Source organism: Mobula hypostoma, chromosome 7 (genome assembly GCF_963921235.1).
Source record: "Mobula hypostoma chromosome 7, sMobHyp1.1, whole genome shotgun sequence".
In the NCBI taxonomy this organism is placed as follows: Eukaryota; Metazoa; Chordata; class Chondrichthyes; order Myliobatiformes; family Myliobatidae; genus Mobula; species Mobula hypostoma.
In genome coordinates this window covers 163,031,077-163,053,742 of record NC_086103.1, presented here as the reverse complement: position 1 = coordinate 163,053,742, position 22,666 = coordinate 163,031,077, and the positions used below count along the sequence as shown (strand labels likewise).

At 42.8% G+C, this 22,666-nt stretch overlaps 1 protein-coding gene across 2 annotated transcripts in view; it reads right to left on the bottom strand.

Moving 5' to 3' along the window:
- Positions 1 to 22,666, bottom strand: part of LOC134349720 (alpha-1,3-mannosyl-glycoprotein 4-beta-N-acetylglucosaminyltransferase A-like) — a 288,721-nt gene that overhangs the window by 18,022 nt on the left and 248,033 nt on the right. For both annotated transcript variants that reach the window (XM_063054473.1, XM_063054474.1), the window contains one exon: positions 7,538 to 7,616. In XM_063054473.1, the coding sequence (XP_062910543.1) occupies positions 7,538 to 7,616 (79 nt within the window). The remainder of the gene's footprint in view (positions 1 to 7,537; positions 7,617 to 22,666) is intronic.

Genomic DNA, 22,666 nt, shown 5'->3' with positions numbered 1-22,666 from the left:
ACACCTGCCTGCCCCTGACCCTACTCCCTCACTACATTCAGGGCCCCAAATAATCCTTCCAGGTGAGGCAACACTTCACCTTGGAGTCTGTTGGGGTTATCTACTGTGTCCGGTGCTCCCGGATATAGTATCATTGTTATAGTGTCATTGCCACACTGAGTTACAGCCTTGTGTGGGTCTACATGTGGCCCATATGAACTTTACAAAGAAAGCATTTACACTCCCACTGCATTCGGCGATCAGCTCAATATTACAGTACAACTACCAAGACCAAAATTTTGGCTGACTACCCACTGGAGTACTACAGGGTCTGCCCCATTGGAAATACACAGGTGCCCACTGACTGCCCACTGGAGTGGTACGGTGGCTGCCCCAATGGAAATACACAGGTGCCCACTGACTGCCCACTGGAGTGGTACAGTGGCTGCCCCAATGGAAATACACAGGTGCCCGCTGGAGTACTACAGGGTCTGCTCTATTGGAGATGCACAGGTGCCCAATGACTGCCCACTGGAGTACTACAGGGTCTGCTCTATTGGAGATGCACAGGTGCCCAATGACTGCCCGCTGGAGTACTACAGGGTCTGCTCTATTGGAGATGCACAGGTGCCCAATGACTGCCCGCTGGAGCACTACAGTGCCTGCCCCATTGGAAATACACAGGTGCCCGCTGGAGTACTACAGCGTCTGCCCCATTGGAGATGCACAGGTGCTCAGTGACTGCCCGCTGGAGTACTACAGGGTCTGCCCCATTGGAAATACACAGGTGCCCACTGACTGCCCACTGGAGTACTACAGTGCCTGCCCCAATGGAAATACACAGGTGCCCACTGACTGCCCACTGGAGTACTACAGGGTCTGCCCCATTGGAAATACACAGGTGCCCACTGACTGCCCACTGGAGTACTACAGTGCCTGCCCCATTGGAAATACAGAGGTGCCCGCTGGAGTACTACAGGGTCTGCTCTATTGGAGATGCACAGGTGCCCAATGACTGCCCGCTGGAGCACTACAGAGCCTGCCCTATTGGAAATACACAGGTGCCCACTGACTGCCCACTGGAGTACTACAGTGCCTGCCCCATTGGAAATACAGAGGTGCCCGCTGGAGTACTACAGCATCTGCCCCATTGGAGATGCACAGGTGCCCAATGACTGCCCGCTGGAGTACTACAGGGTCTGCCCTATTGGAAATACACAGGTGCAGGATGAGAAACATTCTTCAACTTGCAATGTTAACTCCGTTTCTCTTTCCACAGCCTGAACTGCTGAGTATTTCCAGCATTTCCTGTTTTATTTTAGACTTTCAGAATCTGCAGATATATATTAAAAAAAAAATCAACGGCATTAGTATGGCCAGGTTCTCTAGCATCAACACCCTCAGATCACCAGAAAGTCAACTGGAACCACCAGCTACAAGAATTACCATGGCCACAGGAGCAGATTAATGGTCAAACGTTTTGTGGTGAACGATTCACTTCCTGACATCCCAAGGCCTTTCCATCACTTTTGGTTTGTCGGACCTCCACAGCTGTACGTTAAAACGCAGGTCGGAGGTGAACTGACTTTGTACTGTGACGGGGAACCCAGGACAGACTTGTTGGAAGAAGAGTGACTCAGCTTCTGAACTTAAGGTTTTCTCCCCCAAATCGGGAGGATGATAACCAGTTGTCTGGATGAATGCAGCTACAACTTCTTTCAGGAAGCTCTACACCATCCTGGGCAGAGCGAATTTTTTTGTCTCTCCTGGAGGACAATTTTCTAAGGGATGGTGTTGACAGAGAAGCTGTCTTGGTCCTCTACTCTTAACCTTATGCGTGCTCCCCAGGAGACATCATTAGAGAACATAAACTTGATTTTTACAGTTATGCAGATGACACAATTGTACATACTGGTTGAGCCTGATGATGATAACACCCTATCTTCTCTCACTTCTGGTATGGCTACAAGTGGATGAGCAATAATTTCCTAAAACTAAATGAATATAAAACTGAAATACTCTTGCTTGGTCCCATCACCAAAAGAGATAAGTACCTTGATAAACTTGGGAACTTGGCTCCCCTTGTAAAATCAGAAGTAACAAGTCTTGGTGTTATCCTTGATTCAGATTTGAATTTTAAATTCCACATGAAGAAAGTGAACAGAGCAATATTTCTACACTCAAGAAATACTGCAAAGGTACCTCCTTTTCAGTCTTGTAATGATGCTGAAAAACTAATTCACGCCTTTATATTGTATAGACTAGATTACCGCAATGCACTGTTTTCTGGCCTTCCAAAGCAAACTACTAGCAAACCTCAAATCATTCAGACTGCTACCACTAGACTTTTAACTAAACACCAGGATGAGGGAGCACATCACTTCCTCCCAACTACTCAGCATTGGACTTGTGTACCTTTTAGAATTGATTTTAAAGTTCTCTTCCTCGTTTTAAAAGCTCTCAATGGTCTGGATCCAGAGTACATCACAGAATTGCTTCTGCTTTATAATCCTGCTCGAGTTCTCACAAAAGATAATTGGCAACTTACACTATTTGATTTTACAATTACTTTTCCTAAGTGTAACAATATTTCTCCTACTATTTGTATTATTGCTATGTTTTGTTTCTATACTTCGAAATTAATAAAAAGATTGGAAAAGAAAGAAAAGATAATTGGCATGTCAGCTTGTTTTTAAACTATGCTCCTAAACTGGGGATCTCAATATCTCTAACAATAAGAGATGAGGGCTCAGTTAACACTTTTAAACACTAGCCCAAAGCCTATTTATGTTACCCTGCTCTGAACTAACATCTTTTTGTCTTTTATTTTCATGTTTGCACTTTGTCCCGCTGTAAAGCACTTTGAACTACACTCAACTGATATCTCAGCCACCACGCTAAGTGCTCATTCCCTCTTCCAATGGTACACAATGGCTCCAATGATCATCACCTTGTCGTGGTGGGGAGGCTGCTGGGTCCCTGAGATCCCAAGAGCGATGCTCTCTGGAGTTTAGCATCTGGTGCTTAGCTCCTGGTAGGGTCATCCATGGTGGTAAGGTCAAGAGGAAGGTTCCAGACAAAGAGTGATCCAACCAAGACCGCAGTGGTGAAGCTGGTGGAAGATGATGACATCACAACGGCAGTGAAGAAGGAGGAAGGCTGTAGCAGTGAAGGGTCCCCAGTCGTCTTGCATTCGACACCATTGAACTCCAAACCCGATCTGTTCAGGTGACTGCCCACGCATCAGACTCCCCACATTAAACAAAGTTGTACACAGGCATGTTCCATTAAGAGAATCCACCCTAATATTGCAGAGGCAACCCCTCTGGAGGACATCACACTTGACTCGAGTGATCGCATTACTGCTACACAGTGGCTGCAGTACAGGTCATCTGACAGCACCTCGAGCACCAAGAAGTAGAGCGGCTTCAGGCAATTCATGAACATCACCAGCCACAGGTTTCCACTCAAGTCACAAACGACCCTATTGATAGTCGCACATAATTACTGGGTAGGAAGTTCTGGAGCTCCCTTCCCCACAGCCCTGCGGATGCTACTGTACAGCAGTATCAAACAGATGGAACAGAAAAAAGGAAATCCAAAATTATTCTACAGGTTTGAGAAAAGGAAAAGGGTTGAAAGAGATGGGGATCTGATCAGAGACCAATACTCATGGTTACAGAAGGCACATCAATACCTGAAATTCACTTTCACCATGGAAGATGATGCTACCAGATTCTGTACAAAGAAGGATACAATTGAGACTTTGAATCATTGATAAAGAGCAGGGATGGGGAAAAAATAGCTGTACAATGTGGATAAATCAACAGATGCAGATGGGATACATCCTTGGTTGCTAAGGGGCTTAAGGAATGCAATTCTAGAAGCCCATAGTCTTCTCAGCCTCTGAAGATTCAGGGGTGAACACTAACTGCAGGCCAGTTGCTTTAACCTCTGTGGTAGTGAAAGTGCTAAGGACAGAATTAACAGTCACTGAGACAATTGCTGAGTGATTAAAGAAAGCCAGAACTGATCTGTTACAGATAATCTGTGTCTAATATTTAGTCCATTTAAAATCTTCACAGGAGCAGAATTAAGCCATTCAGCCCATCGAGTCTGCTCCGCCATTCAATCATACCTTACTTATTTTCCTTGTCAAACCCATCCTCCTGCCTGCACCCCCCCCCGTAATATTTGATGCCCTTACTAATCCAGAACCTACCATTTTTGCTTTAAATATACCCAATGGCTTGACTTCCACAGCTCTCTGTGACAATGAATTCCACAGATTCACCACCCTCTGGCTAAATGAATTTTTTCTCATCTCTCCTCTAAAGGGACACCCCTCTGTTCTGAGGCTGTCCTCTAAAAAGATGCCATATGATATGTCGACTGTTTGGAATCGATTGTTAGGGATGAGATTACCAAGTACAGTACCTGGAGGCACATGACAAGATAGACCAAAGCCAGAATGGTTTCCTGAAAGGAAAATCCTGCCTGACTAACCTACAGCAATTTTTTGAGGAAATTACAAGGAAGATAGACAACGGAGATGTAATAGATGTGATATACTTGGGTTTTCAGAAGGCCTTTGACAAGGTGCTGCACATGAGGCTGCTTAGCAAAATAAGATCCCATGGAATTAAAGGGGAGTTACTAGTACAGGTGGAGAATTGGCTGATTGGCAGAAAACGGAGAGTGGGAATAAAGGGATCCTATTCCAGCTGGCTGCCGGTTACCAGTGGAGTTCCACAGGAGTCGGTGTTGGGACCGCTGCTTTTTACAATGTATGTCAATGATTTGGACTATGGGATTAATGGATTTGTGCTAAATTTGCCGATGATACATAGGTAGGTAGAGAAGCTGTTAGTGTTGAGGAAACAGAGAGCCTGCAGGGAGACTTAGATAGTTTAGGGGAAAGGGCAAAAAAGTGGCAAATGAAATACAATGTTGGAAAGTATGCTTTGGCGAAAGAAATAAATGGGCAGACTATTATTTAGATGGGGAGAGAATTCAAAATGCAGAGATGCAAAGGGACCTGGGAGTCCTTGTGCAGGATACCCTAAAGGTTGAGTTGGCGTTGAAGAAGGCACATGCAATGTTGGCATTCATTTCTGGAGGTATAAGAGCAGGGATGTGATGTTGAAGCTCTATAAGGCATTCGTGAGACCACATTTGGAGTACTGTGTGTAGTTTTGGGCTCCTTATTTTAGAAAGGATATAATGACATTGGAGAAGGTTCAGAGAAGATTCATGAGAATGATTCCAGGAATGAAAGGGTTACTGTATGAGGAACATCTGGCAGCTCTTGGGCTGTATTCCCTGGAGTTCAGGAGAATGAGGGAGGGATCTCACAGGAACATTCCAAATGTAAAAGGCCTGAACAGATTAGATATGGCAAAGTTATTTCCCATTGTAGGGAGTCCAGGACAAGAAGGCACGACTTCAGGATTGAAGGACATCCATTTAGAACTTCTTTTTTTCTTTTTTTTAATATAATTTTTATTGAGTTTTCAAAAAGAATACATGAAAAGATAATATCTACCCTCCCCCCTCCCCTTAACCCTCCCCCCCCCATATAAAGTCCTACCTAAAAAAGAAAAGAAGAAAAAAAAGAAGAGCCGCCTGGGTATTGGAAGGTTTCCACATGCACCATGGAATTCAAAATAAATTTGATATACTTATTCGTTACTTTCCCCAAGGGACCAAGATCTTTATCGGAGCACTTAAATATGCCATCCTATCTTTTGTAAATAAGGGCGCCAAATATTCAAAAATGTTACATATTTATCTCTTAAATTATAAGTAATTTTTTCGAGTGGAATAGAACTAGCCATTTCATTATTCCAACGATTCATACTTAAATACGAATCCGATTTCCAAGTAACTGCTATAGTCTTCTTAGCTACTGCCAATGCAATTTTTATAAATTCTTTCTGATACTTATTCCATTTAAGTTTCGGCTTTATCCCTTCAATATCACCTAATAGAAATAATACAGGGTTATGTGGAAGTTGAGTTCCAGTAATTTGTTCCAATAAGACTCTTAGATTTATCCAAAAGGGTTGAATTTTAAAACAAGACCAAGTAGAATCTAAGAAAGTACCAATCTCTTGATTACACCGAAAGCATTTATCGGATAGATTTGAATTTAATCTATTTATTTTTTGTGGTGTAATATATAATTGGTGTAAAAAATTATATTTTACTAATCTAAGTCGAACATTTATTGTATTTGTCATACTGTCAAGACAGAGTCTTAACCAATTTGTTTCATCAATATTAATATTCAGATCTGTTTCCCATTTTTGTTTTGACTTATAGATTCCTTGTTTAATTGTCTGTTTTTGAATCAAATTATACATACAAGAAATAATTTTTAAAATTTTCCCTTTTTGAATTAAAGTTTCAATTTCATTAGGTTTTGGCAAAAACATTGTTTGACCCAGCTTACCTTTTAAGTAAGCCCTTAATTGAAGGTAACAAAAGAAAGTGTTATTGGATATTTTATATTTATCCTTCAGTTGTTCAAATGGCATCAATATACCTCGTTCATAACAATCTCCTATAAATTTAATCCCTTTTTGGTACCAATTATATAAAAGTTGATTGCCCATTGTAAAAGGAGTAAGTCTGTTTTGGAACAAAGGTCTCCTTGCTAATAAAGATTTCTGTATTTCATTATCAACATTTATCTTATTCCATAGATCAATCAAATGTATTAATATAGGAGATTCTTTCTTTTCCCGTATCCATTTAGATTCCCACTGATATATAAAATCTTCAGGTCTATTTTCTCCTATCTTGTCTAATTCTATTTTAATCCACGCTGGTTTTCGATCATCGAAAAAAGATGCAATAAATCTAAGTTGATTTGCTTTATAATAATTCTTAAAGTTTGGAAGTTGTAACCCTCCTAACTCACATTTAGAACATTGATGTGGAGAAATGACTTTAGTCAGAGGGTGGTAAATCTGTGGAATTTGTTGTCGTGAGCAGCTGTGGAGGCCAAGTCATTGGGTGCACTTAAGGCGGAGATAGATGGGTTCTTGATTAGCCAGGACATCAAAGGGTATGGGGGGAAAGCAGGGGAGTGGGGATCACTGGAAGAATTGGATCAGCCCATGACTGAATGGCACAGCAGACTCGATGGGCCAATTGGCCTACTTCTGCTCCTATGGACTGCCCATTTCTCACTGTTGACGCTGCTTTCCGCTCCTCCATCAGTTCATTTTTTCCAATCAGCACACACAAAATGCTGGAGGAACTCGGTGAGTCAGGCAGGGAAATGAACAGTTGACGTTCGGGCTTGATGAAGGGCCTCGGTCTGAAACACTGACAGTTCATTTCCCTCTGTACATGCTGCTTGACCTGCTGTTTTTCCAGCATTTTGTGATTTTGACCCAGTTTTCCAGGTTCTGCAGTCTCTCGTGTGCTTTCTTTAGCACAGGTCAGATAATCATTCTAATGATAATCTATTCACCTTTTCCATTGTTGAATAATGTAGCTACTTTTAAATACAGAAATAATAAAGCAGAAAGATGCTGACATTCTTTACCTTGTAAGGCAAAACCTCAACACTTGTATTCAGCAGCAGGTCCCCTGGATGCTCTGTGTTCCCAGTGTGAAACAAGTATCTGTGAGGATGACAGTAAATGCAGGGATTAAAATAGCTCAGGTGAACCATAGGTTACTAGTTACCATTATTAAAACCATGTTACTATTATTTTCACAGTGGCTGATCTACAAATATTCATGAAAATTGTTGATGAATTTTCAAAATGCAATTTTCTGAACAATAAAAATTAATTTTACAACTCTGTAAAGAAATAGAATTGGACTTCATCAGATGAAGTGAATAGTTCTAACTATGAACCATTTGGCCCATCGAGTCTACTCCACCATTTCATCATGGCTGATCCATTTTCCCTCTCAGCCCCAGTCTCCTGCCTTCACCCCATATCCCGTCATGCCCTGACCAATCAAGAATCTATCAACCTCTGCCTTAAATATACCCAATGACTTTGCCTCCACAATTGTCTGGGCAACAAATTCCACAGAATGTCCACCTCTGGCTAAAGACGTTCCTCCTCATCTCTGTTCTAAAAGAATGGCCCTCTGTTCTGAGGCTGTGTCCTCTGGTCTTACAATTACACCATAGGAAACATCCTCTCCACACCAAAACATGAGAATATCTGCAGATGCTGGAAATCCAAACAACACACACAAAATGTTGGAGGAACTCAGCAGACCAGGCAGCATCTATAGAAAAGAGTAAACAGTCGATATTTTGGACCGAGACACTTCATCAGGCCTAGAGAAAAAAAGATGAAGAGTCAGTAAAAACATGGGGGTGGAAGAAGAACCACAAGGTGATAGGTGAAACTGGGAGTGGGGGAGGGGTGAAGTAACGAGCTTGGGAGCTGATGGGTGAAAGAGATACAAGGCTGGAGAAGGGGGAATCTGATAAGAGAGAACCGAAGGCCATGGAAGAAAGAAAAGGGGAAGAGCACCAGAGGGAGGTGATGGGCAGGTAAGGAGATTAGGTGAGAGAAGGAAATGGGAATATGGAGTGGTGAAGGTGGGGGGTGGGGGTGGGAGAGAGAGCATTATGAAAGTTTGAGAAATCAATGCTCGGGGGCTACCCAGACAGAATATAAAGTGTTGCTCATGCAACCTCAGTATGGCCTCATCATGACAGTAGAGGTGGCCGTGGACTGACATATCAGAACAGGAATGGGAAGTGGAACTAAAATGGGTAGCCACTGGGAGATCCGCTTTTTCTGGTGGATGGAGTGTAGATCCTTGGCAAAGTGGTCTCTTAATCTACGTCGGGTCTCACTGATATAAAGGAGGCCACACTAGGAGCACCAGATGCAGTAGATGACCCCAACAGACTCGCAGGTGGTGTGCCACCTCACCTGGAAGGACTGTTTGGGGCCCTGAAAGGTAGTGAAGGAGGTGGTGTAGGGGCAGGTGTAGCACTTGTTCCACTTGTAAGGGTAAGTGCCGGGAGAGAGATCAGTGGGCAGGGACGAATAGACAAGGAAGTCAACATAGGGAGCATTCCCTGCAGATAAAAAAGAGGGTGGGGGGAGGGAAAGATGTGCTTGGTGGTGCAATGGCCACACCCACTCCATTGAGGCCTTTTACCATTTGATAGGTTTCAATGAGGTCACCCCTTTTTCTTCTGAATTCCAGTGAATACAGGCCCAGAGTCATCAAACATTCTTTTTATGACAAGCCTTTCAATCCGGGAATCATTTTGAAAATTGAAGAATACTGTACCCCAACACATCCTTGGAACAGTGTCCAGTGAAAGCCCAGCACAGTGCCTCTGGCTCTCAGCTCCAGCAAGCTGGATTCAGCCCTGACACTCCAGAGCTATCTGTGTGGAGCGTGCCTGCTCTCCCTTGACCCACACAAGTTCCCACTGGACGCTCGCAACCAAAGGACACATAGGTTAATTACCCACTGTAGGTTATCCTGGGTAATCCGTGAGTGGTAGATTGGAGAGTTGTTAGTGCAATCGCTTTGGAGCATCAGCCTGTAAGATCTAAGGTCAGATTCCTGCCACTGCCTGCAAGGAGCTTGACTGCTCTCCCCAAGGTTAGGGTCGGTGAGTCGTGGACATCCTAAGTTGATGATGAAACCATGGTGACCCTTGCAGGCTGCCCAGCACAATCCTCACTGATTTGATTTTCTCACAAACCACCTGTTTTACTGCAAGCTTCAATGTACATGTGCCAAATAATCTTTAAAATCTGTCATGAATCTGGGAGAATGAACTGGGATCAGTGCAGGATTAGTGTAAATCTGTGCATGATGGCAGGCACAATCACAATATGCCCAATAGAATTGGAATTAATCGTGGTGAGGGGTGAGGGGCATAGTTTTCAAAAGCATTCTGTAGGCTCATATAAATATCGATAGTTATTCCCTTGTTTCTTGAATAAAATCCATGCTCATCAGTTGAAAATTTCCACAATGTTCATCCATTTAATTTCCCAATAAAATATGGTTTATGGTTCTGATAAAAAGGCTCTGATATTAAGTATTAGCATTGTTTCTCTTCCCACAGATGAGATGAGGCCCAACCTGCTGAATATTCCCAGCATTTTCTGTTTTTAGGATGGTCTACAATTCCTTGGATTGCTTCTAATTTTTCTTAAACGCTTGAGTGATTTGTACAATTTTCCAACCATAAGAAGATTTTTCCAAATTAAGAGAACGCTAAAGATTATATTTAAAAGTCTGCAATATTTATAATGCCTCCCCTTAAATACCTAGAATGGAAATCATCAGGGCTTGGGAATTTATCTCTCTTTACCATTATTTTCTTCATTACTGTTAATTTGATTAAATTAATTCTGCAAATGACATTAGTTCTGATGGAGCATTAATTTCTAATGAGATATCTGGATGTTCTACTACTGTAAGTATTGATCTAAATAATTTTTTTAAAAAGTGCTTGCCTTCCTAGGCCAAGGTATGGAGTTTGAAGTTTGGGATGTTGTGTTGCAGTTGAACATCAGTCAGAATGCAGCAAGCATATTTTGTCCATTTCTGGCCACCATACTCCAGGAGTGATGTTGTAGTAATAGGGAAATTGCAGAAAGATTCACCAGGTTGTTTTCTGGAAGGATGACTGTAGTTATAAGGAGAGTTTAGATGGGCTAAGTTTATTCTCACTCAAACTAAAGGATTGATGGAGCAACCTTATAAAGATCTACAAAATTATGAGGAGCATAGATAGGATATATTGTCAGAATCTTTTTCCTCCAAGAGCAGGGTGTCCAGAAAGAGAGGGCACATGATCTAGAATCCTGATGAAGATCTCAGCCCAAAATGTTGGCTGTTTATTCCTCCCCATAGACGCTGCCTCACCTACTGACATTCTCCAGCAACTCATGTGTTTGTTACTCTGGATTTCAAGCATCTGCAGAATCTCTTGTGTTAGAGGGCACAGATTTAAGGTGAGTAGGGAGAAATTCAAAGATCTGCAACACACATCAAAGTTGCTGGTGAATACAGCAGGCCAGGCAGCATCTCTAGGAAGAGGTACAGTCGACGTTTCGGGCCGAGACCCTTCGCCAGGACTTACTGAAAGAAGAGATAGTAAGAGATTTGAAAGTGGGAGGGGGAGGGGGAGATCCAAAATGATAGGAGAAGACAGGAGGGGGAGGGATGGAGCCAAGAGCTGGACAGGTGATTGGCAAAGGGGATATGAGAGGATCATGGGACAGGAAGCCCAGGGAGAAAGAAAAGGGGGAGGGGGGAAGCCCAGAGGTTGGGCAAGGGGTATAGTGAGAGGGACAGAGGGAGAAAAAGAATGTATGTATATAAATAAATAAATAACGGATGTGGTACGAGGGGGAGGTGGGGCATTAGCATAAGTTTGAGAAGTCAATGTTCATGCCATCAGGTTGGAGGCTACCCAGACAGAATATAAGGTGTTGTTCCGCCAACCTGAGTGTGGCTTCATCTTTACAGTAGAGGAGGCCGTGGACAGACATATCAGAATGGGAATGGGACATGGAATTAAAATGTGTGGCCACTGGGAGATCCTGCTTTCTCTGGCGGACAGAGCGTAGCTGTTCAGCAAAACGATCTCCCAGTTTGCGTCGGGTCTCGCCAATATATAGAAGGCCACATCGGGAGCACCGGACGCAGTATATCACCCCAGCCGACTCCCAGGTGAAGTGTCGCCTCACCTGGAAGGATGTCTGGGGCCCTGAATGATGTTGAGGGAGGAAGTGTAAGGGCATGTGTAGCACTTGTTCCGCTTACAAGGATAAGTGCTGGGAGGGAGATCGGTGGGGAGGGATGGGGGGGGGATGAATGGACAAGGGAATCGCTGCGTTCACCAGCAACTTTTATGTGTGTTGCTTGAAATTCCAGCATCTGCAGATTTCCTCGTGTTCGCGACTTTAAAGATCTGACTTGTTTGTTTTTATATTAACTTCCGAAATGAACAATTTTACATTTTGCCACAATGTACTCCATTTTCCCAAACTTTGCCAATTCGTTGAACCTATGCATATCCCTTTATAGTCTCCTTATGTCCTCTTCTCAACTTACTTCCTTACCTACCCTTATGTCATTAGCTACTTTAGTGTCCCTACCTATAGTGCCATTCATTTATATAATCTGTAAAATACTGACGTCCCAGCACCAATCCCTGTGGTACACTCTTCTTTAAATCCTGCCAACCAAAAAAAGTCACTTCTGTCTTAAACGGGTGCCTCTTTATCTTTAACTGTGTGCACTCAAACATCTTCATCAATGTCCCAGCTGGTGCACAATTTGACAATAAGTCACATTCACTCTTTACAGCATCGATGGTGTACATGAACAGGAAAACGTTTTTACATTGTGCTTTATTTATGGCAGACTTTGTGTGTAAAATTGCTTTGTAACATTTAATTTATATCAATTCTGGACTGCAATGAGTCATTCTTGCAGCTCAGTACATCACCATCCATTCTGATTCTACAGCCCGTCACCTTCTTTCGGATTGTAGATTTCACTGGAAGTACATTGAAATGCTGTGAGCTTTGCAATATTTATATCATAGGGAAGATGGGCATATTGTCTCTTTCTCTCTCCTTCCACCGAGGAATTAAAATATCTAGCAATGTACTGATTGCCTTAAATTGATCACTGACCAAATATGAGCCCATCATGCACAAAAAGTTAGAGGGACTCAGCAGATCAGGCAGTGTCTATGGAGAGAAACAATATCGATTTCCCTCCAGATGCTGACAGACATGCTGAGGTTCTCCAGCTTTTTGTGCCCATTGGGTTTAAATTTGTTCATTGCATGTTGCTCAAGATTTCCTGCATCTGCAGTTCTCATGTCGAAATGTAAACACAAAGCCACAATTATGCTTATTAATCTAAAAGCCGAAAAAAAAGCAAATGCTATAAACTTGAACTAAAGGTAGAAAATGCCAGAAATACTCAGCTGATGCTAATTCTGCAGATGCTGCCTGACGTTGTCCCATCCATCTGAGAAACCAATCAAGAGCCTGGGAAGGTCTTTGACTGCAGCCTAAGAGATGCAGCTGCCACCCAGAAGACCTCCAAGGAGTTAGAAGTCTGGTTCACCAGAGTGGACAAGTCAGGCCTACCTGGCAAGTTCAAGGCCTGGATCTACCAGCATGGCATCCTCTCCCAAATCCTCTGGTCGATGCTAGTGTATGAGATATCCATGTCAATAGTTGAGGCTCTTGAAAGAAAGATCAATGGCTACCTTTAATGCTGACTGGGCCTCCTACTTGACGTGAGCAGCATTGCTCTACACCTTTCCTTCAGCAGCCCCAACGAGGAGTGCCACTGTACACAGATTCCAGTGACCCCAAAACCTCATCAGCAGACTTTCAGGTCCAGACAGGAAGGACGAGGATGCAGTGGAGATGGCTGAGTCACCTGAGGCACAGGAATCCGGTAGGGACAGTGGCGTCTGGTCAGGTGGGGCTGGGCAGCTTCCCTCATAACCATATAACCATTACAGCACGGAAACAGGCCACCTCGGCCCTTCTAGTCCATACCGAACTCTTACCCTATCCTAGTCCCATCGACTTGCACTCAGCCCATAACCCTCCATTCCTTTCCTGTCTATATATCTATCCAATTTAACTTTAAACAACAACATAGAACCTGCCTCAACCACTTCTGCTAGAAGCTCATTCCACACAGCTACCACTCTCTGAGTAAAGAAGTTCCCCCTCATGTTACCCCTAAACTTTTGTCCTCTAACTCTCAACCCATGTTCTCTTGTTTGAATCTTCCCCACTCTCAATGGAAAAAGTCTAACCACGTCGACTATCAATCCCCCTCATAATTTTAAACACCTCTATCAAGTCTCCCCTCAACCTTCTATGCTCCAAAGAATAAAGACTTAACTTGTTCAACCTTTCTCTGTAACTTAGGAGATGAAACCCAGGCAACATTTTAGTAAACCTCCTCTGTACTCTCCCAATTTTATTGACACCTTTCCAATAATTCGGTGACCAGAACTGTACACAATACTCCAAATTTGGCCTTACCAATGCCTTATACAAATTTAACATTACATCCCAACTCCTATACCCAATGCTCTGATTAATAAAGGCTAGCAAACCAAAAGCTTTCTTCACCACCCTATCCACATGAGATTCCATCTTCAGGGAACTATGCACCATTATTCCTAGATCCCTCTGTTCTACTGCATTCTTTAATGCCCTACCATTCACCATGTATGTCCTATTTTGATTAGTTCTACCAAAATGCAGCACCTCACCTCACATCCCTTCAACCTGCTTTGAAAGGACTCAGGGCAGGGACAGACACAAAGGAAGGGTAAGATGAGGGAACAGGAACCGATCCTCATAGAGGGATCAGAAGTGGAGAGAGTGAGCAATTTCAAGTTCCTGGGTGTCAAGATCTCTGAGGATCTAACCTGGTCCCAACATACTGATGCAGCTACAAAGAAGGGAAGACAGTGGCTATATTTCATCAGGAGTTTGAAAAGATTTGGTTTGTCAAGCAAAACACTAGAAAACCTATAGATGTACTGTGGAGAGCATTCTGACAGGCTGCATCACTGTTTGTTACGGGGTGGGGGGAGAGGTGGGCACTGCACAGGGTCAGAAGAAGATACAGGAAGTCGTAAAATTAGTGAGCTCCATCTTGGGTACTAACGTCCATAGTATCCAAGGCCTCTTCTAGGAGCCGTGCTTCACAAAGGTGATGTCCATTAGTAAGAACCCCCATTACTATATATATATATACACATACACACACACACACACTTACTGTAATTGATTTATTGATTGATTTATTTTTCTTTATTATCATGTATTGCATTGAGCTGCTACTACTATGTTAACAAATTTCACAACACATGCCAGTGATTTTTTTCTGTGTGCCATACTCTGCCAGAGCCTCGGTGACCACTTCTTTTTTCCAAGTGGTTGTCTTGGAGGAAAGATAAGATTCTGTGAGTGGTCCCCCACATCCTTCTCACAGCACAGTAACTGTCAAAGCTGGAGGCTAACTACAGCCTCAGCCCCACTCACCAGCAGACTTGCTCACCACGGCATCTGACTGGCAACAGAAAACCGATCTTGGCAAGAAATTAAAGTTCCCTGACTTCATCACATCATCACTGCTGAGGCCTGACAAGGTCATTCCATCAGAAAGCTTGAAGCAGGTGGTCATGATAGAACTGACAGTTCCTGGGGAAAACTGGAATGAGGAGGTATTTGAATGTAAGAAAGCCAAAAGCCTGGAGCTGGTAGAGCAATGCCAGAGACGAGGATGGGGGGCACAATGCGAGCCTACAGAGGTGGGGTGTAGAGGTTCTGCTGGCTGCTCGCTGTGCAGAACCTACTCTCTCCTTGGGATTATGGGGGCTTCAAAGAAAAGAGCTATCAGGACCATCACAGAGCATGCTGAGTGAACCTCCCTCCAGAAGACTATGGATCAAGAGATGTGACCTGTGGACCAGTGCTGTTGGAACACAAGCCAGGGCCCGATCAACCTGGCTGGGTTGCCTGAACTAGAGTTGAAAGACCTGAAACACCCGAAGACCCCAGCTTACACCACTGATGAGGCGTTCCACTGCATCCTAGGATGTATCCAGTATGTTTTACACAATTTACAGGCATTTTCATAATCTGACACTAGATGGCAGTGGTTTACAAAGTTTGAAAGAACATGTCTGAACAGCTTTCCTTCTCCATACTCCCCACTGAAAATTGATAAAACAGATTACAATTACAGTAGAACCTAAAAGAAACAACAGTAAATCTCTATAATAAAAATAAAAGGAACTCAGGGGAGAGTTCCTCATTTTTTGGTGTACAGTACATGGCTAAAAACATCTATAAAAATTGAGTTTGATTCATGTTGAATAATCTGAGTTTACTCTGAATTAAACAGTGCCATATGGATAATGCGGATTTGAAGAAGTTCCCATGACCATTTTCAGCTTCATTTGGAATTCTAAATAATTTGGATTTTGAAGCACGGTTATCCTAAAGCAATCCCCATTACCTCCCAGCAGAATCTAGGCCATGGTTTCAAACCTCATGTTCCGGTTCCATATTCAATTTTTTTTATATATACAGAGAAGGTAAAAAGAAATACTTCAACAACATTTTAACAGCAGTACAGACTATAGAGAAGTTCAAACAAAAAAAAACAATTTTTTTTGGCAGAACAGTTTATATTGTCACCACAAAACATGAGAAAGCCTGGTTTTGGTTCAGAATAAAGCCCAAGGAATTGATAGATTTACACCACACATTTCTCAATGATTAAGAAGTGTAAAACATTTACATTGCTTGAGGTGGAATGTGTGAAGTGAAAGGGTTTCACTCGGAGCTGGTCATCGCAGCTTTCTGCAAATCAGGGCACAACTTGTTAAAAGCTCTGATCTAATATTGTGCCCTCACCCTTAACTCCACCAGCACAGTTGGCCTGCCAGCAAGGAGATTGACAGTGGTTGAGTTATTGTTATAAATAGATTTTACTTCATAATGCAAACTTGAAGAGTTTTTCCCCCCAATGTGAATTGTTTAGATAAAGGTTATTCTAGAATTGTATGAGCAATCATATTGACACAGATAAATAAACTTTGTAAAGCAATATTACAATATTTCAAAAGGCTCACATTATTCAAGAAAAGTGACTTGCAGACATCTGTACAGAATGACAAAGTATTTCTCATTTATCTGCAGCAGTGTCTGACTCACAATATAGTAATGAATAATCTAGGATAAGCAAACATTATCTTCTTCTAGTACCTGTCTAAATGGACTAACATGTGGGGTGCCCACAGATCTATGTGGTGACTAGTTAATAGAACATAGAATACTGCAATATTGTGCTAACCTTTTAACCTATTCTAAGATCAATCTAACCCTTAACAACACACACAAAATGCTGGAGGAACTCAGCAGGCTAGGCAACATCTATGGAAGAGAGAACAGCCAATGTTTTGGGCTAAGCCCCTTCATCAGGACAATTCTAACACTTCCCTCCTACATAGCCTTCCAATTTTCTGTCATCCATGTGTCCAAGAGTTTCTCAAATGTCCCTAATGTATCTACTTCTACCATCACCCCGACAGAGCGTTCCATTCACCCACCACTCGGTGCGGGAATAAAAAACTTAACCTCTGACATCCCACCACACTTTCTTCATTTCCACCCTGGCTATCTACTCTAGCTACACCTCTATTGTCCATGTGCCTCAAAGAATTTCTGAATTTGAAATGAGTAATTTGGAATTAGAACATATATGGAAATTTATAGATAGGACATAACCTCATGATGGAAGAAACTGCTTCACTATCATAAAATAAATTGGCAAAAATCTGTCATTGGAAAAAAAATACAAATAAAACGTTGCAAAATGGGATGCTATTTCAGAAAAGCAAGATCAGAGATGGTTAGAGGAAAGGAAAGGAAGAATGAAAAGAAAGTTGTAAGATCACGGACCATAAGATATAGGAGCAGAATTAGGCCACTTGGCCCATCGATTCCGCTCCGCCATTTCATCATGGCTGATCCATTTCCCTCTCAGTCTCCAATCTCCTGCCTTCTCCCCATATCCTTTCATGTACTGAACAATCAAGAATCTATCAACCTCTGCCTTATATATACCCAATGACTCCACAGCGTAAATTCCATAGATTCACCACTCTCTTGCTAAAGAAATTCCTCTTCATCTCCATTCTAAATGGATGTCCCTCTATTTGGAGGTCCTCGACTTCCAAAGGAAATATCCTCTCCAATTCCACTCTATCGAGGCCTTTCAACATTCCATAGGCTTCAATGAGATTCCCCCCTTATTCTTCTAAATTCCACTGGGAACAGGCCCAGAGCCATCAATTGGTCCTCATAATGTAAATCTTTCATGCTCAGAATCATTCTTGTGAACCTCCTCCAAACCCTCTCCAATGTCAACAAATCTTTTCTTTGATTGCTCACAATACTCCAAGTGAATCCTTACAGGTGCCTTATAAGACCTCAACATTACATCCTTGCTTTTCTATTCTACTCCTCTCGAAATGAGTTTAGAGAGGGAGCTCCAGAGAATGAGTTGGAAATGGCTCATGGTAGGACTAACAATAAATTCCCAATTCCTATCAGTTTAGTATTTCAACTCTTTCCCCCCATTAGATGTGCCTTAAAAAGTATTCTTGGTAAAATTACAAATCCAATATAGCAAACATTCTTTCTAACACTTGCAAATACTAGAAAATCTTAATTATATTTTATTCTTGAGTATCACACTCAAAATGCTGGATGAACTCAGTAGGTGAGGCAGCATCTACAGGGAGCAATAAAGAGTCAACGTTTTGGGCCAAGTCTCTTCAGCATGTTGGTCAGATTTGACATCTCAGAAAGAGAAGACTGAGTGGGTAACCTCACTGAGGCCTTTCAAAGTTCTAAGTTCAAAGAAGATTTATTATCAAAGTACATTTATGTCATATACAACCCTGAGATTCATTTTCTTGCAGGCATACTCAATAAATGCAATAACCATAATAGGATCAATGAAAGACCGCTCCCAACAGGGCAGAAACCAGTGTGCAAAAGATAACAAACTGTGCAAAAACAATCAATCAATCAATAAATAAATAAATAAGCAAGCAAGCAATAACTATCAAGAACATGAAACAAAGAGTCCTTGAAAGTGAGTTCCTAGTTTGTGGGAATAGCTTAGTTATGGGGTAAGTGAAGTTGAATGAAGTTATCCCCTTTGGTTCAAGAGCCTGATGGTTGAGGGGTGATACTTGTTCCTGAAACAGGTGGTGAGAGTCCTGAGGCTTCTATATCTTCTTCTTCTTCATGGAAGCAGCGCGAAAAGAGCATGACCTGCCCCTGATGATGGATCTTGCTTTTCTGCGACAATGCTCTGTGTAGACGTGCTCAAAGGTAGGGAGGGTTCTCCTCATGATGGACCGGGATGTACCCACTACTTTTTATAGGCTTTTTATTTCAAGAGCATTGGCATTTCCATACCAGGCTGTGATGCGGCCAGTCACTATACTCTCCACCATTCATCTATAGAAGTTTGTCAAAGCTTTAGATGTCCTGCGGAATCTTCACAAACATCTAAGGAAGTAGAGATGCTGCCGTGCTTTATTCATAACTGCCCTTGCGTGCTGGGCCTAGAACAGGTCCTCAGAAATGGTAACACCGAGGAATTTCGGCACGGACTAGAAGGGCCGAGATGGCCTGTTTCCGTGCTGTAATTGTTATATGGTTATAATTTAAAGTTGCTGACCCTCTCCATCTCTGATCCCCTATTAAGGACTGACTCATGGATATCTGGTTTCCTTCTCCTGAAGTCAATAATCAGCTCCTTGGCCTTGCTAACATTGAGTAAGAGGTCATTCCATTTGTGGGGCGGGGTCTAGAGTCCAAAGCAAAATGAGGCTCACAAGTATGATCTGGATCCCATCAGATCCAATTCAGCCTAGGGAAAGGTTTAATAGGAACCCAAGGGGCAACATTTTTCAAAGAGGGGTGTGTATATAAAAAAAAGGCTGCCAGTGGTTGAGGCGAGTACAATGACATTCAAAAGATATTTGGACAGGTACATGGATAGGCAAGTTTTGGAGGGAGATGGGTCAAATGCTGGTGAGTGGGACTAGTTTTGATGGGCAACTTGATCAGCATAGATGAAATAGGCCAAAGGGCCTGTTCTGTGATGTGTGAGTCTCGAACACTCAACGTCTTTATTCAGTAATTGGCTAGAACATGGATGGATATATATATATATATAAAATAAATAATAGAAATTGCATAATAGAAATGTTTGTAAGTAAAACTGATGTAAAGTGTGAGAAGATTTGTAAGAAGCATAAACATTAGATCACATAGCTCATTCTGCACTGTAAGCTTCCGTCTATGCATTAGAAACTAAACAAATTTTAATACAAATAAAAAACTCCTGCAGATGCTACAGATCTGATTTTTTTTTTGAAAAAAGAGAAAAACCTGGGGATACTCAACAAGCCACAGAGTATCTGTGGAGAGGGATGGTAGTTAACATTTCAGATCGATGACTTCCATCGCCACATATACTGTAGACCTGCAGTATCTCCACAATTTTCTGGTTTTTATTATTGTCTTTAGTTAATGTGGGCTTGGGAGCCTGCAGTTATACAAATGAACACACACACACAAAATGCTGGAGGAACTCAGCAGGCCAGGCAGGATCTATGGAAAAGGGTATAGTAAGGAAGGAACATGATGCTAGGTGAAACTGGGAGGGGGGAAGGTGCAAAATAACGAGCTGGAAAGTTGATTGGTGAAAGAGACACAGGGCTGGAGAGGACAGAGGGCCTTGGAAGAAAGAAAAGGGGGAGGAGCACCAGAGGGAGGTGATAGGCAGGTAAGGAGATAAGGTGAGAGGGAAATGGGATTGGAATGGTGGGGTGGGGGGTGTATTATCGGAAGTTTGAGAAATCGATGTTAATGCCATTAGGTCCATTTCCCATTCCGAAATGTCAGTCCATGGCCTCCTCTACTGTTGCGATGAGGCCACACTCAGGTTGGAGGAGCAGTATCTTATATTCTATCTGGGTAGCTTCCAACCTGATGGGATGAATATCTATTTCTTGAACTTCCTGTAATGCCCCCTCCCTTCTCTATTCCCCATTCTCACTTCTCACTCACTTTATCTCCTTACCCGCCCATCACCTCCCACTGGTGCTCCTCCCCCTTTTCTTTCTTCGATGGCCTTCTGTCCTCCCTCTCTCCAGCCCTGTATCTCCTTCTCTGAACAACTTCCCAGCTTTTTGCTTCACCGCTCCCCCAGTTTCACCTATCAGTTTGTGGTTCCTCTACCCAACCCCCCACCTTTTTACTGACTCCTCATTTTTTTCCCCCAGTACCGGTGAAGCGTCTCTGCCTGAAACATCGACTGTACTCTTTTCCATAGATGCTGCCTGCTGAGTTCCTCCAGCATTTTGTGTGTGTTGCTTTGGATTTCCAGCATCTGCAGATTTTCTCTTGTTTGTGATTGAGTTACATAAAAGAAGTGCTTTAACATTTTGGAACTTAGTACTTGGATATTTTTGTTTTCAGTTTGAAAGAGACTAAGAGTGCCATGTCACCTACAGAAATGTGTAACCATTAACAGCTCAGAAGTTGCAGTGTCAATGGCTCTCTCTCTTGGAGAGAGATGATCGACCTTTCTCTTGAGAGCTAACAAGGTGAGCAGAACTGCAAGTTTGAGACAGCAAGGAAGAGGAGCAGTCACCATGTTAAAATGTGTTTTTCAGGCAAAGAGCTGTTCTTATACTGCGAGGCCTAGTCGTGAATGGAATGGAGACAGGGATTAGCGTAATGGCCATTTGAAGAAGGGCAGCCTCACATGGGTTGAAGTGCTACTGTTGAAGTCTGAGTATCGACTTTGATGAATGTCAGGCTACTAGTGAGGAGGGCAACCATCAGAAAGAGCAAGGCAAAAACATTTTTCCTTTTCCTCCCTCTACTGGCTGTTAGTAAAGGCCAGTTATGGCTGTCAGCGTGGCGCTATGCTCCTCCTGTGAGGCGTGTGAGGTCAGGCAGTGTCTGGCATGGCTCCTCTCAGACTGCATAGGTGAGTTGGAGTGACAGTTGAATTCGCTGAGGAGATTAGAATGGCAGAGTATGTTGAAGGCAAGATTTTCAGATAGATGGTCACACCAAAGGCTTAGTCAGACAGCTGGGTAACCACCAGGAGGAGCGAACGGGTGGTCTCAGAGTCTTCTGTGGCTGTCCCCCTCTCAAACAAGTACACCATTTTGGATACTGTGGTGGGGTTGACCTCTTGGGAAAAGCACACCAGGAGCCAGATCAGTAGCACCATGACAGACTGTTGTACAACGGGATAGGTCACAACAGGACAGGTCAATGGTTCAGTAAGCAACAGTGATAGGGAAGGCTCTGATCAGGAACACAGGCAGGTATTTCAGTGACCATAGGCAAGACTCCAGGATGGTGTGTTGCCTCCCTCTTGCCTCTCTCTGACGGGACTCAGGACTTTCTGAAAGAGGATACTGAGGAGCCAGAGGTCGTGGTCCACACTGGCACTCAAGACACAGGGAGGAAGAGAGATGGGGTCCTGCAAAGATAATATAGGGAAATGGGCAGAATATTTTCAAATAGGACCACAAGGGTTATAATGTCAGGATTAATCCCAGTGCCATGGACTAGTGAGACAAGAAACAGGAAGAAAATAAAGCTAAATGCATGGCTAAGCATTTCATACAGATGGGAGGGCTTCAGGTTCACAGATGATTGGGCTTTTTTCCAGAGTATATGAGGTCTGCACAAGGAGGACAGCTTGCACCTAAACTGGTGTGAAAGATGAATTCCTCTGGACTTTCAACTTGTGAGATGCTTCTCTGGCATGGGAGATCAGCTCGCCTGGCCTTCTGAACCGGTAAAGGTCCAGGAAAATAGGCACCATGGACAGTAAGTAGAGGCAGTGGACTGAGTCTAGCACCACCCGGCCTAGCAATTTATACTGCCAGCTGCTCCCGCCATCTCTTCATCTACAAGGATTGTTCATGAGGACGTTTTTACATTCAGATATTTACATAAGGGAAAGTCATTGTAAGTATTAACGTGTCTTTCACTACCCTTGCACTCTATTTAGTGGAGAAAAAAAAGTCACCATTAAGACTGTTGTAAGA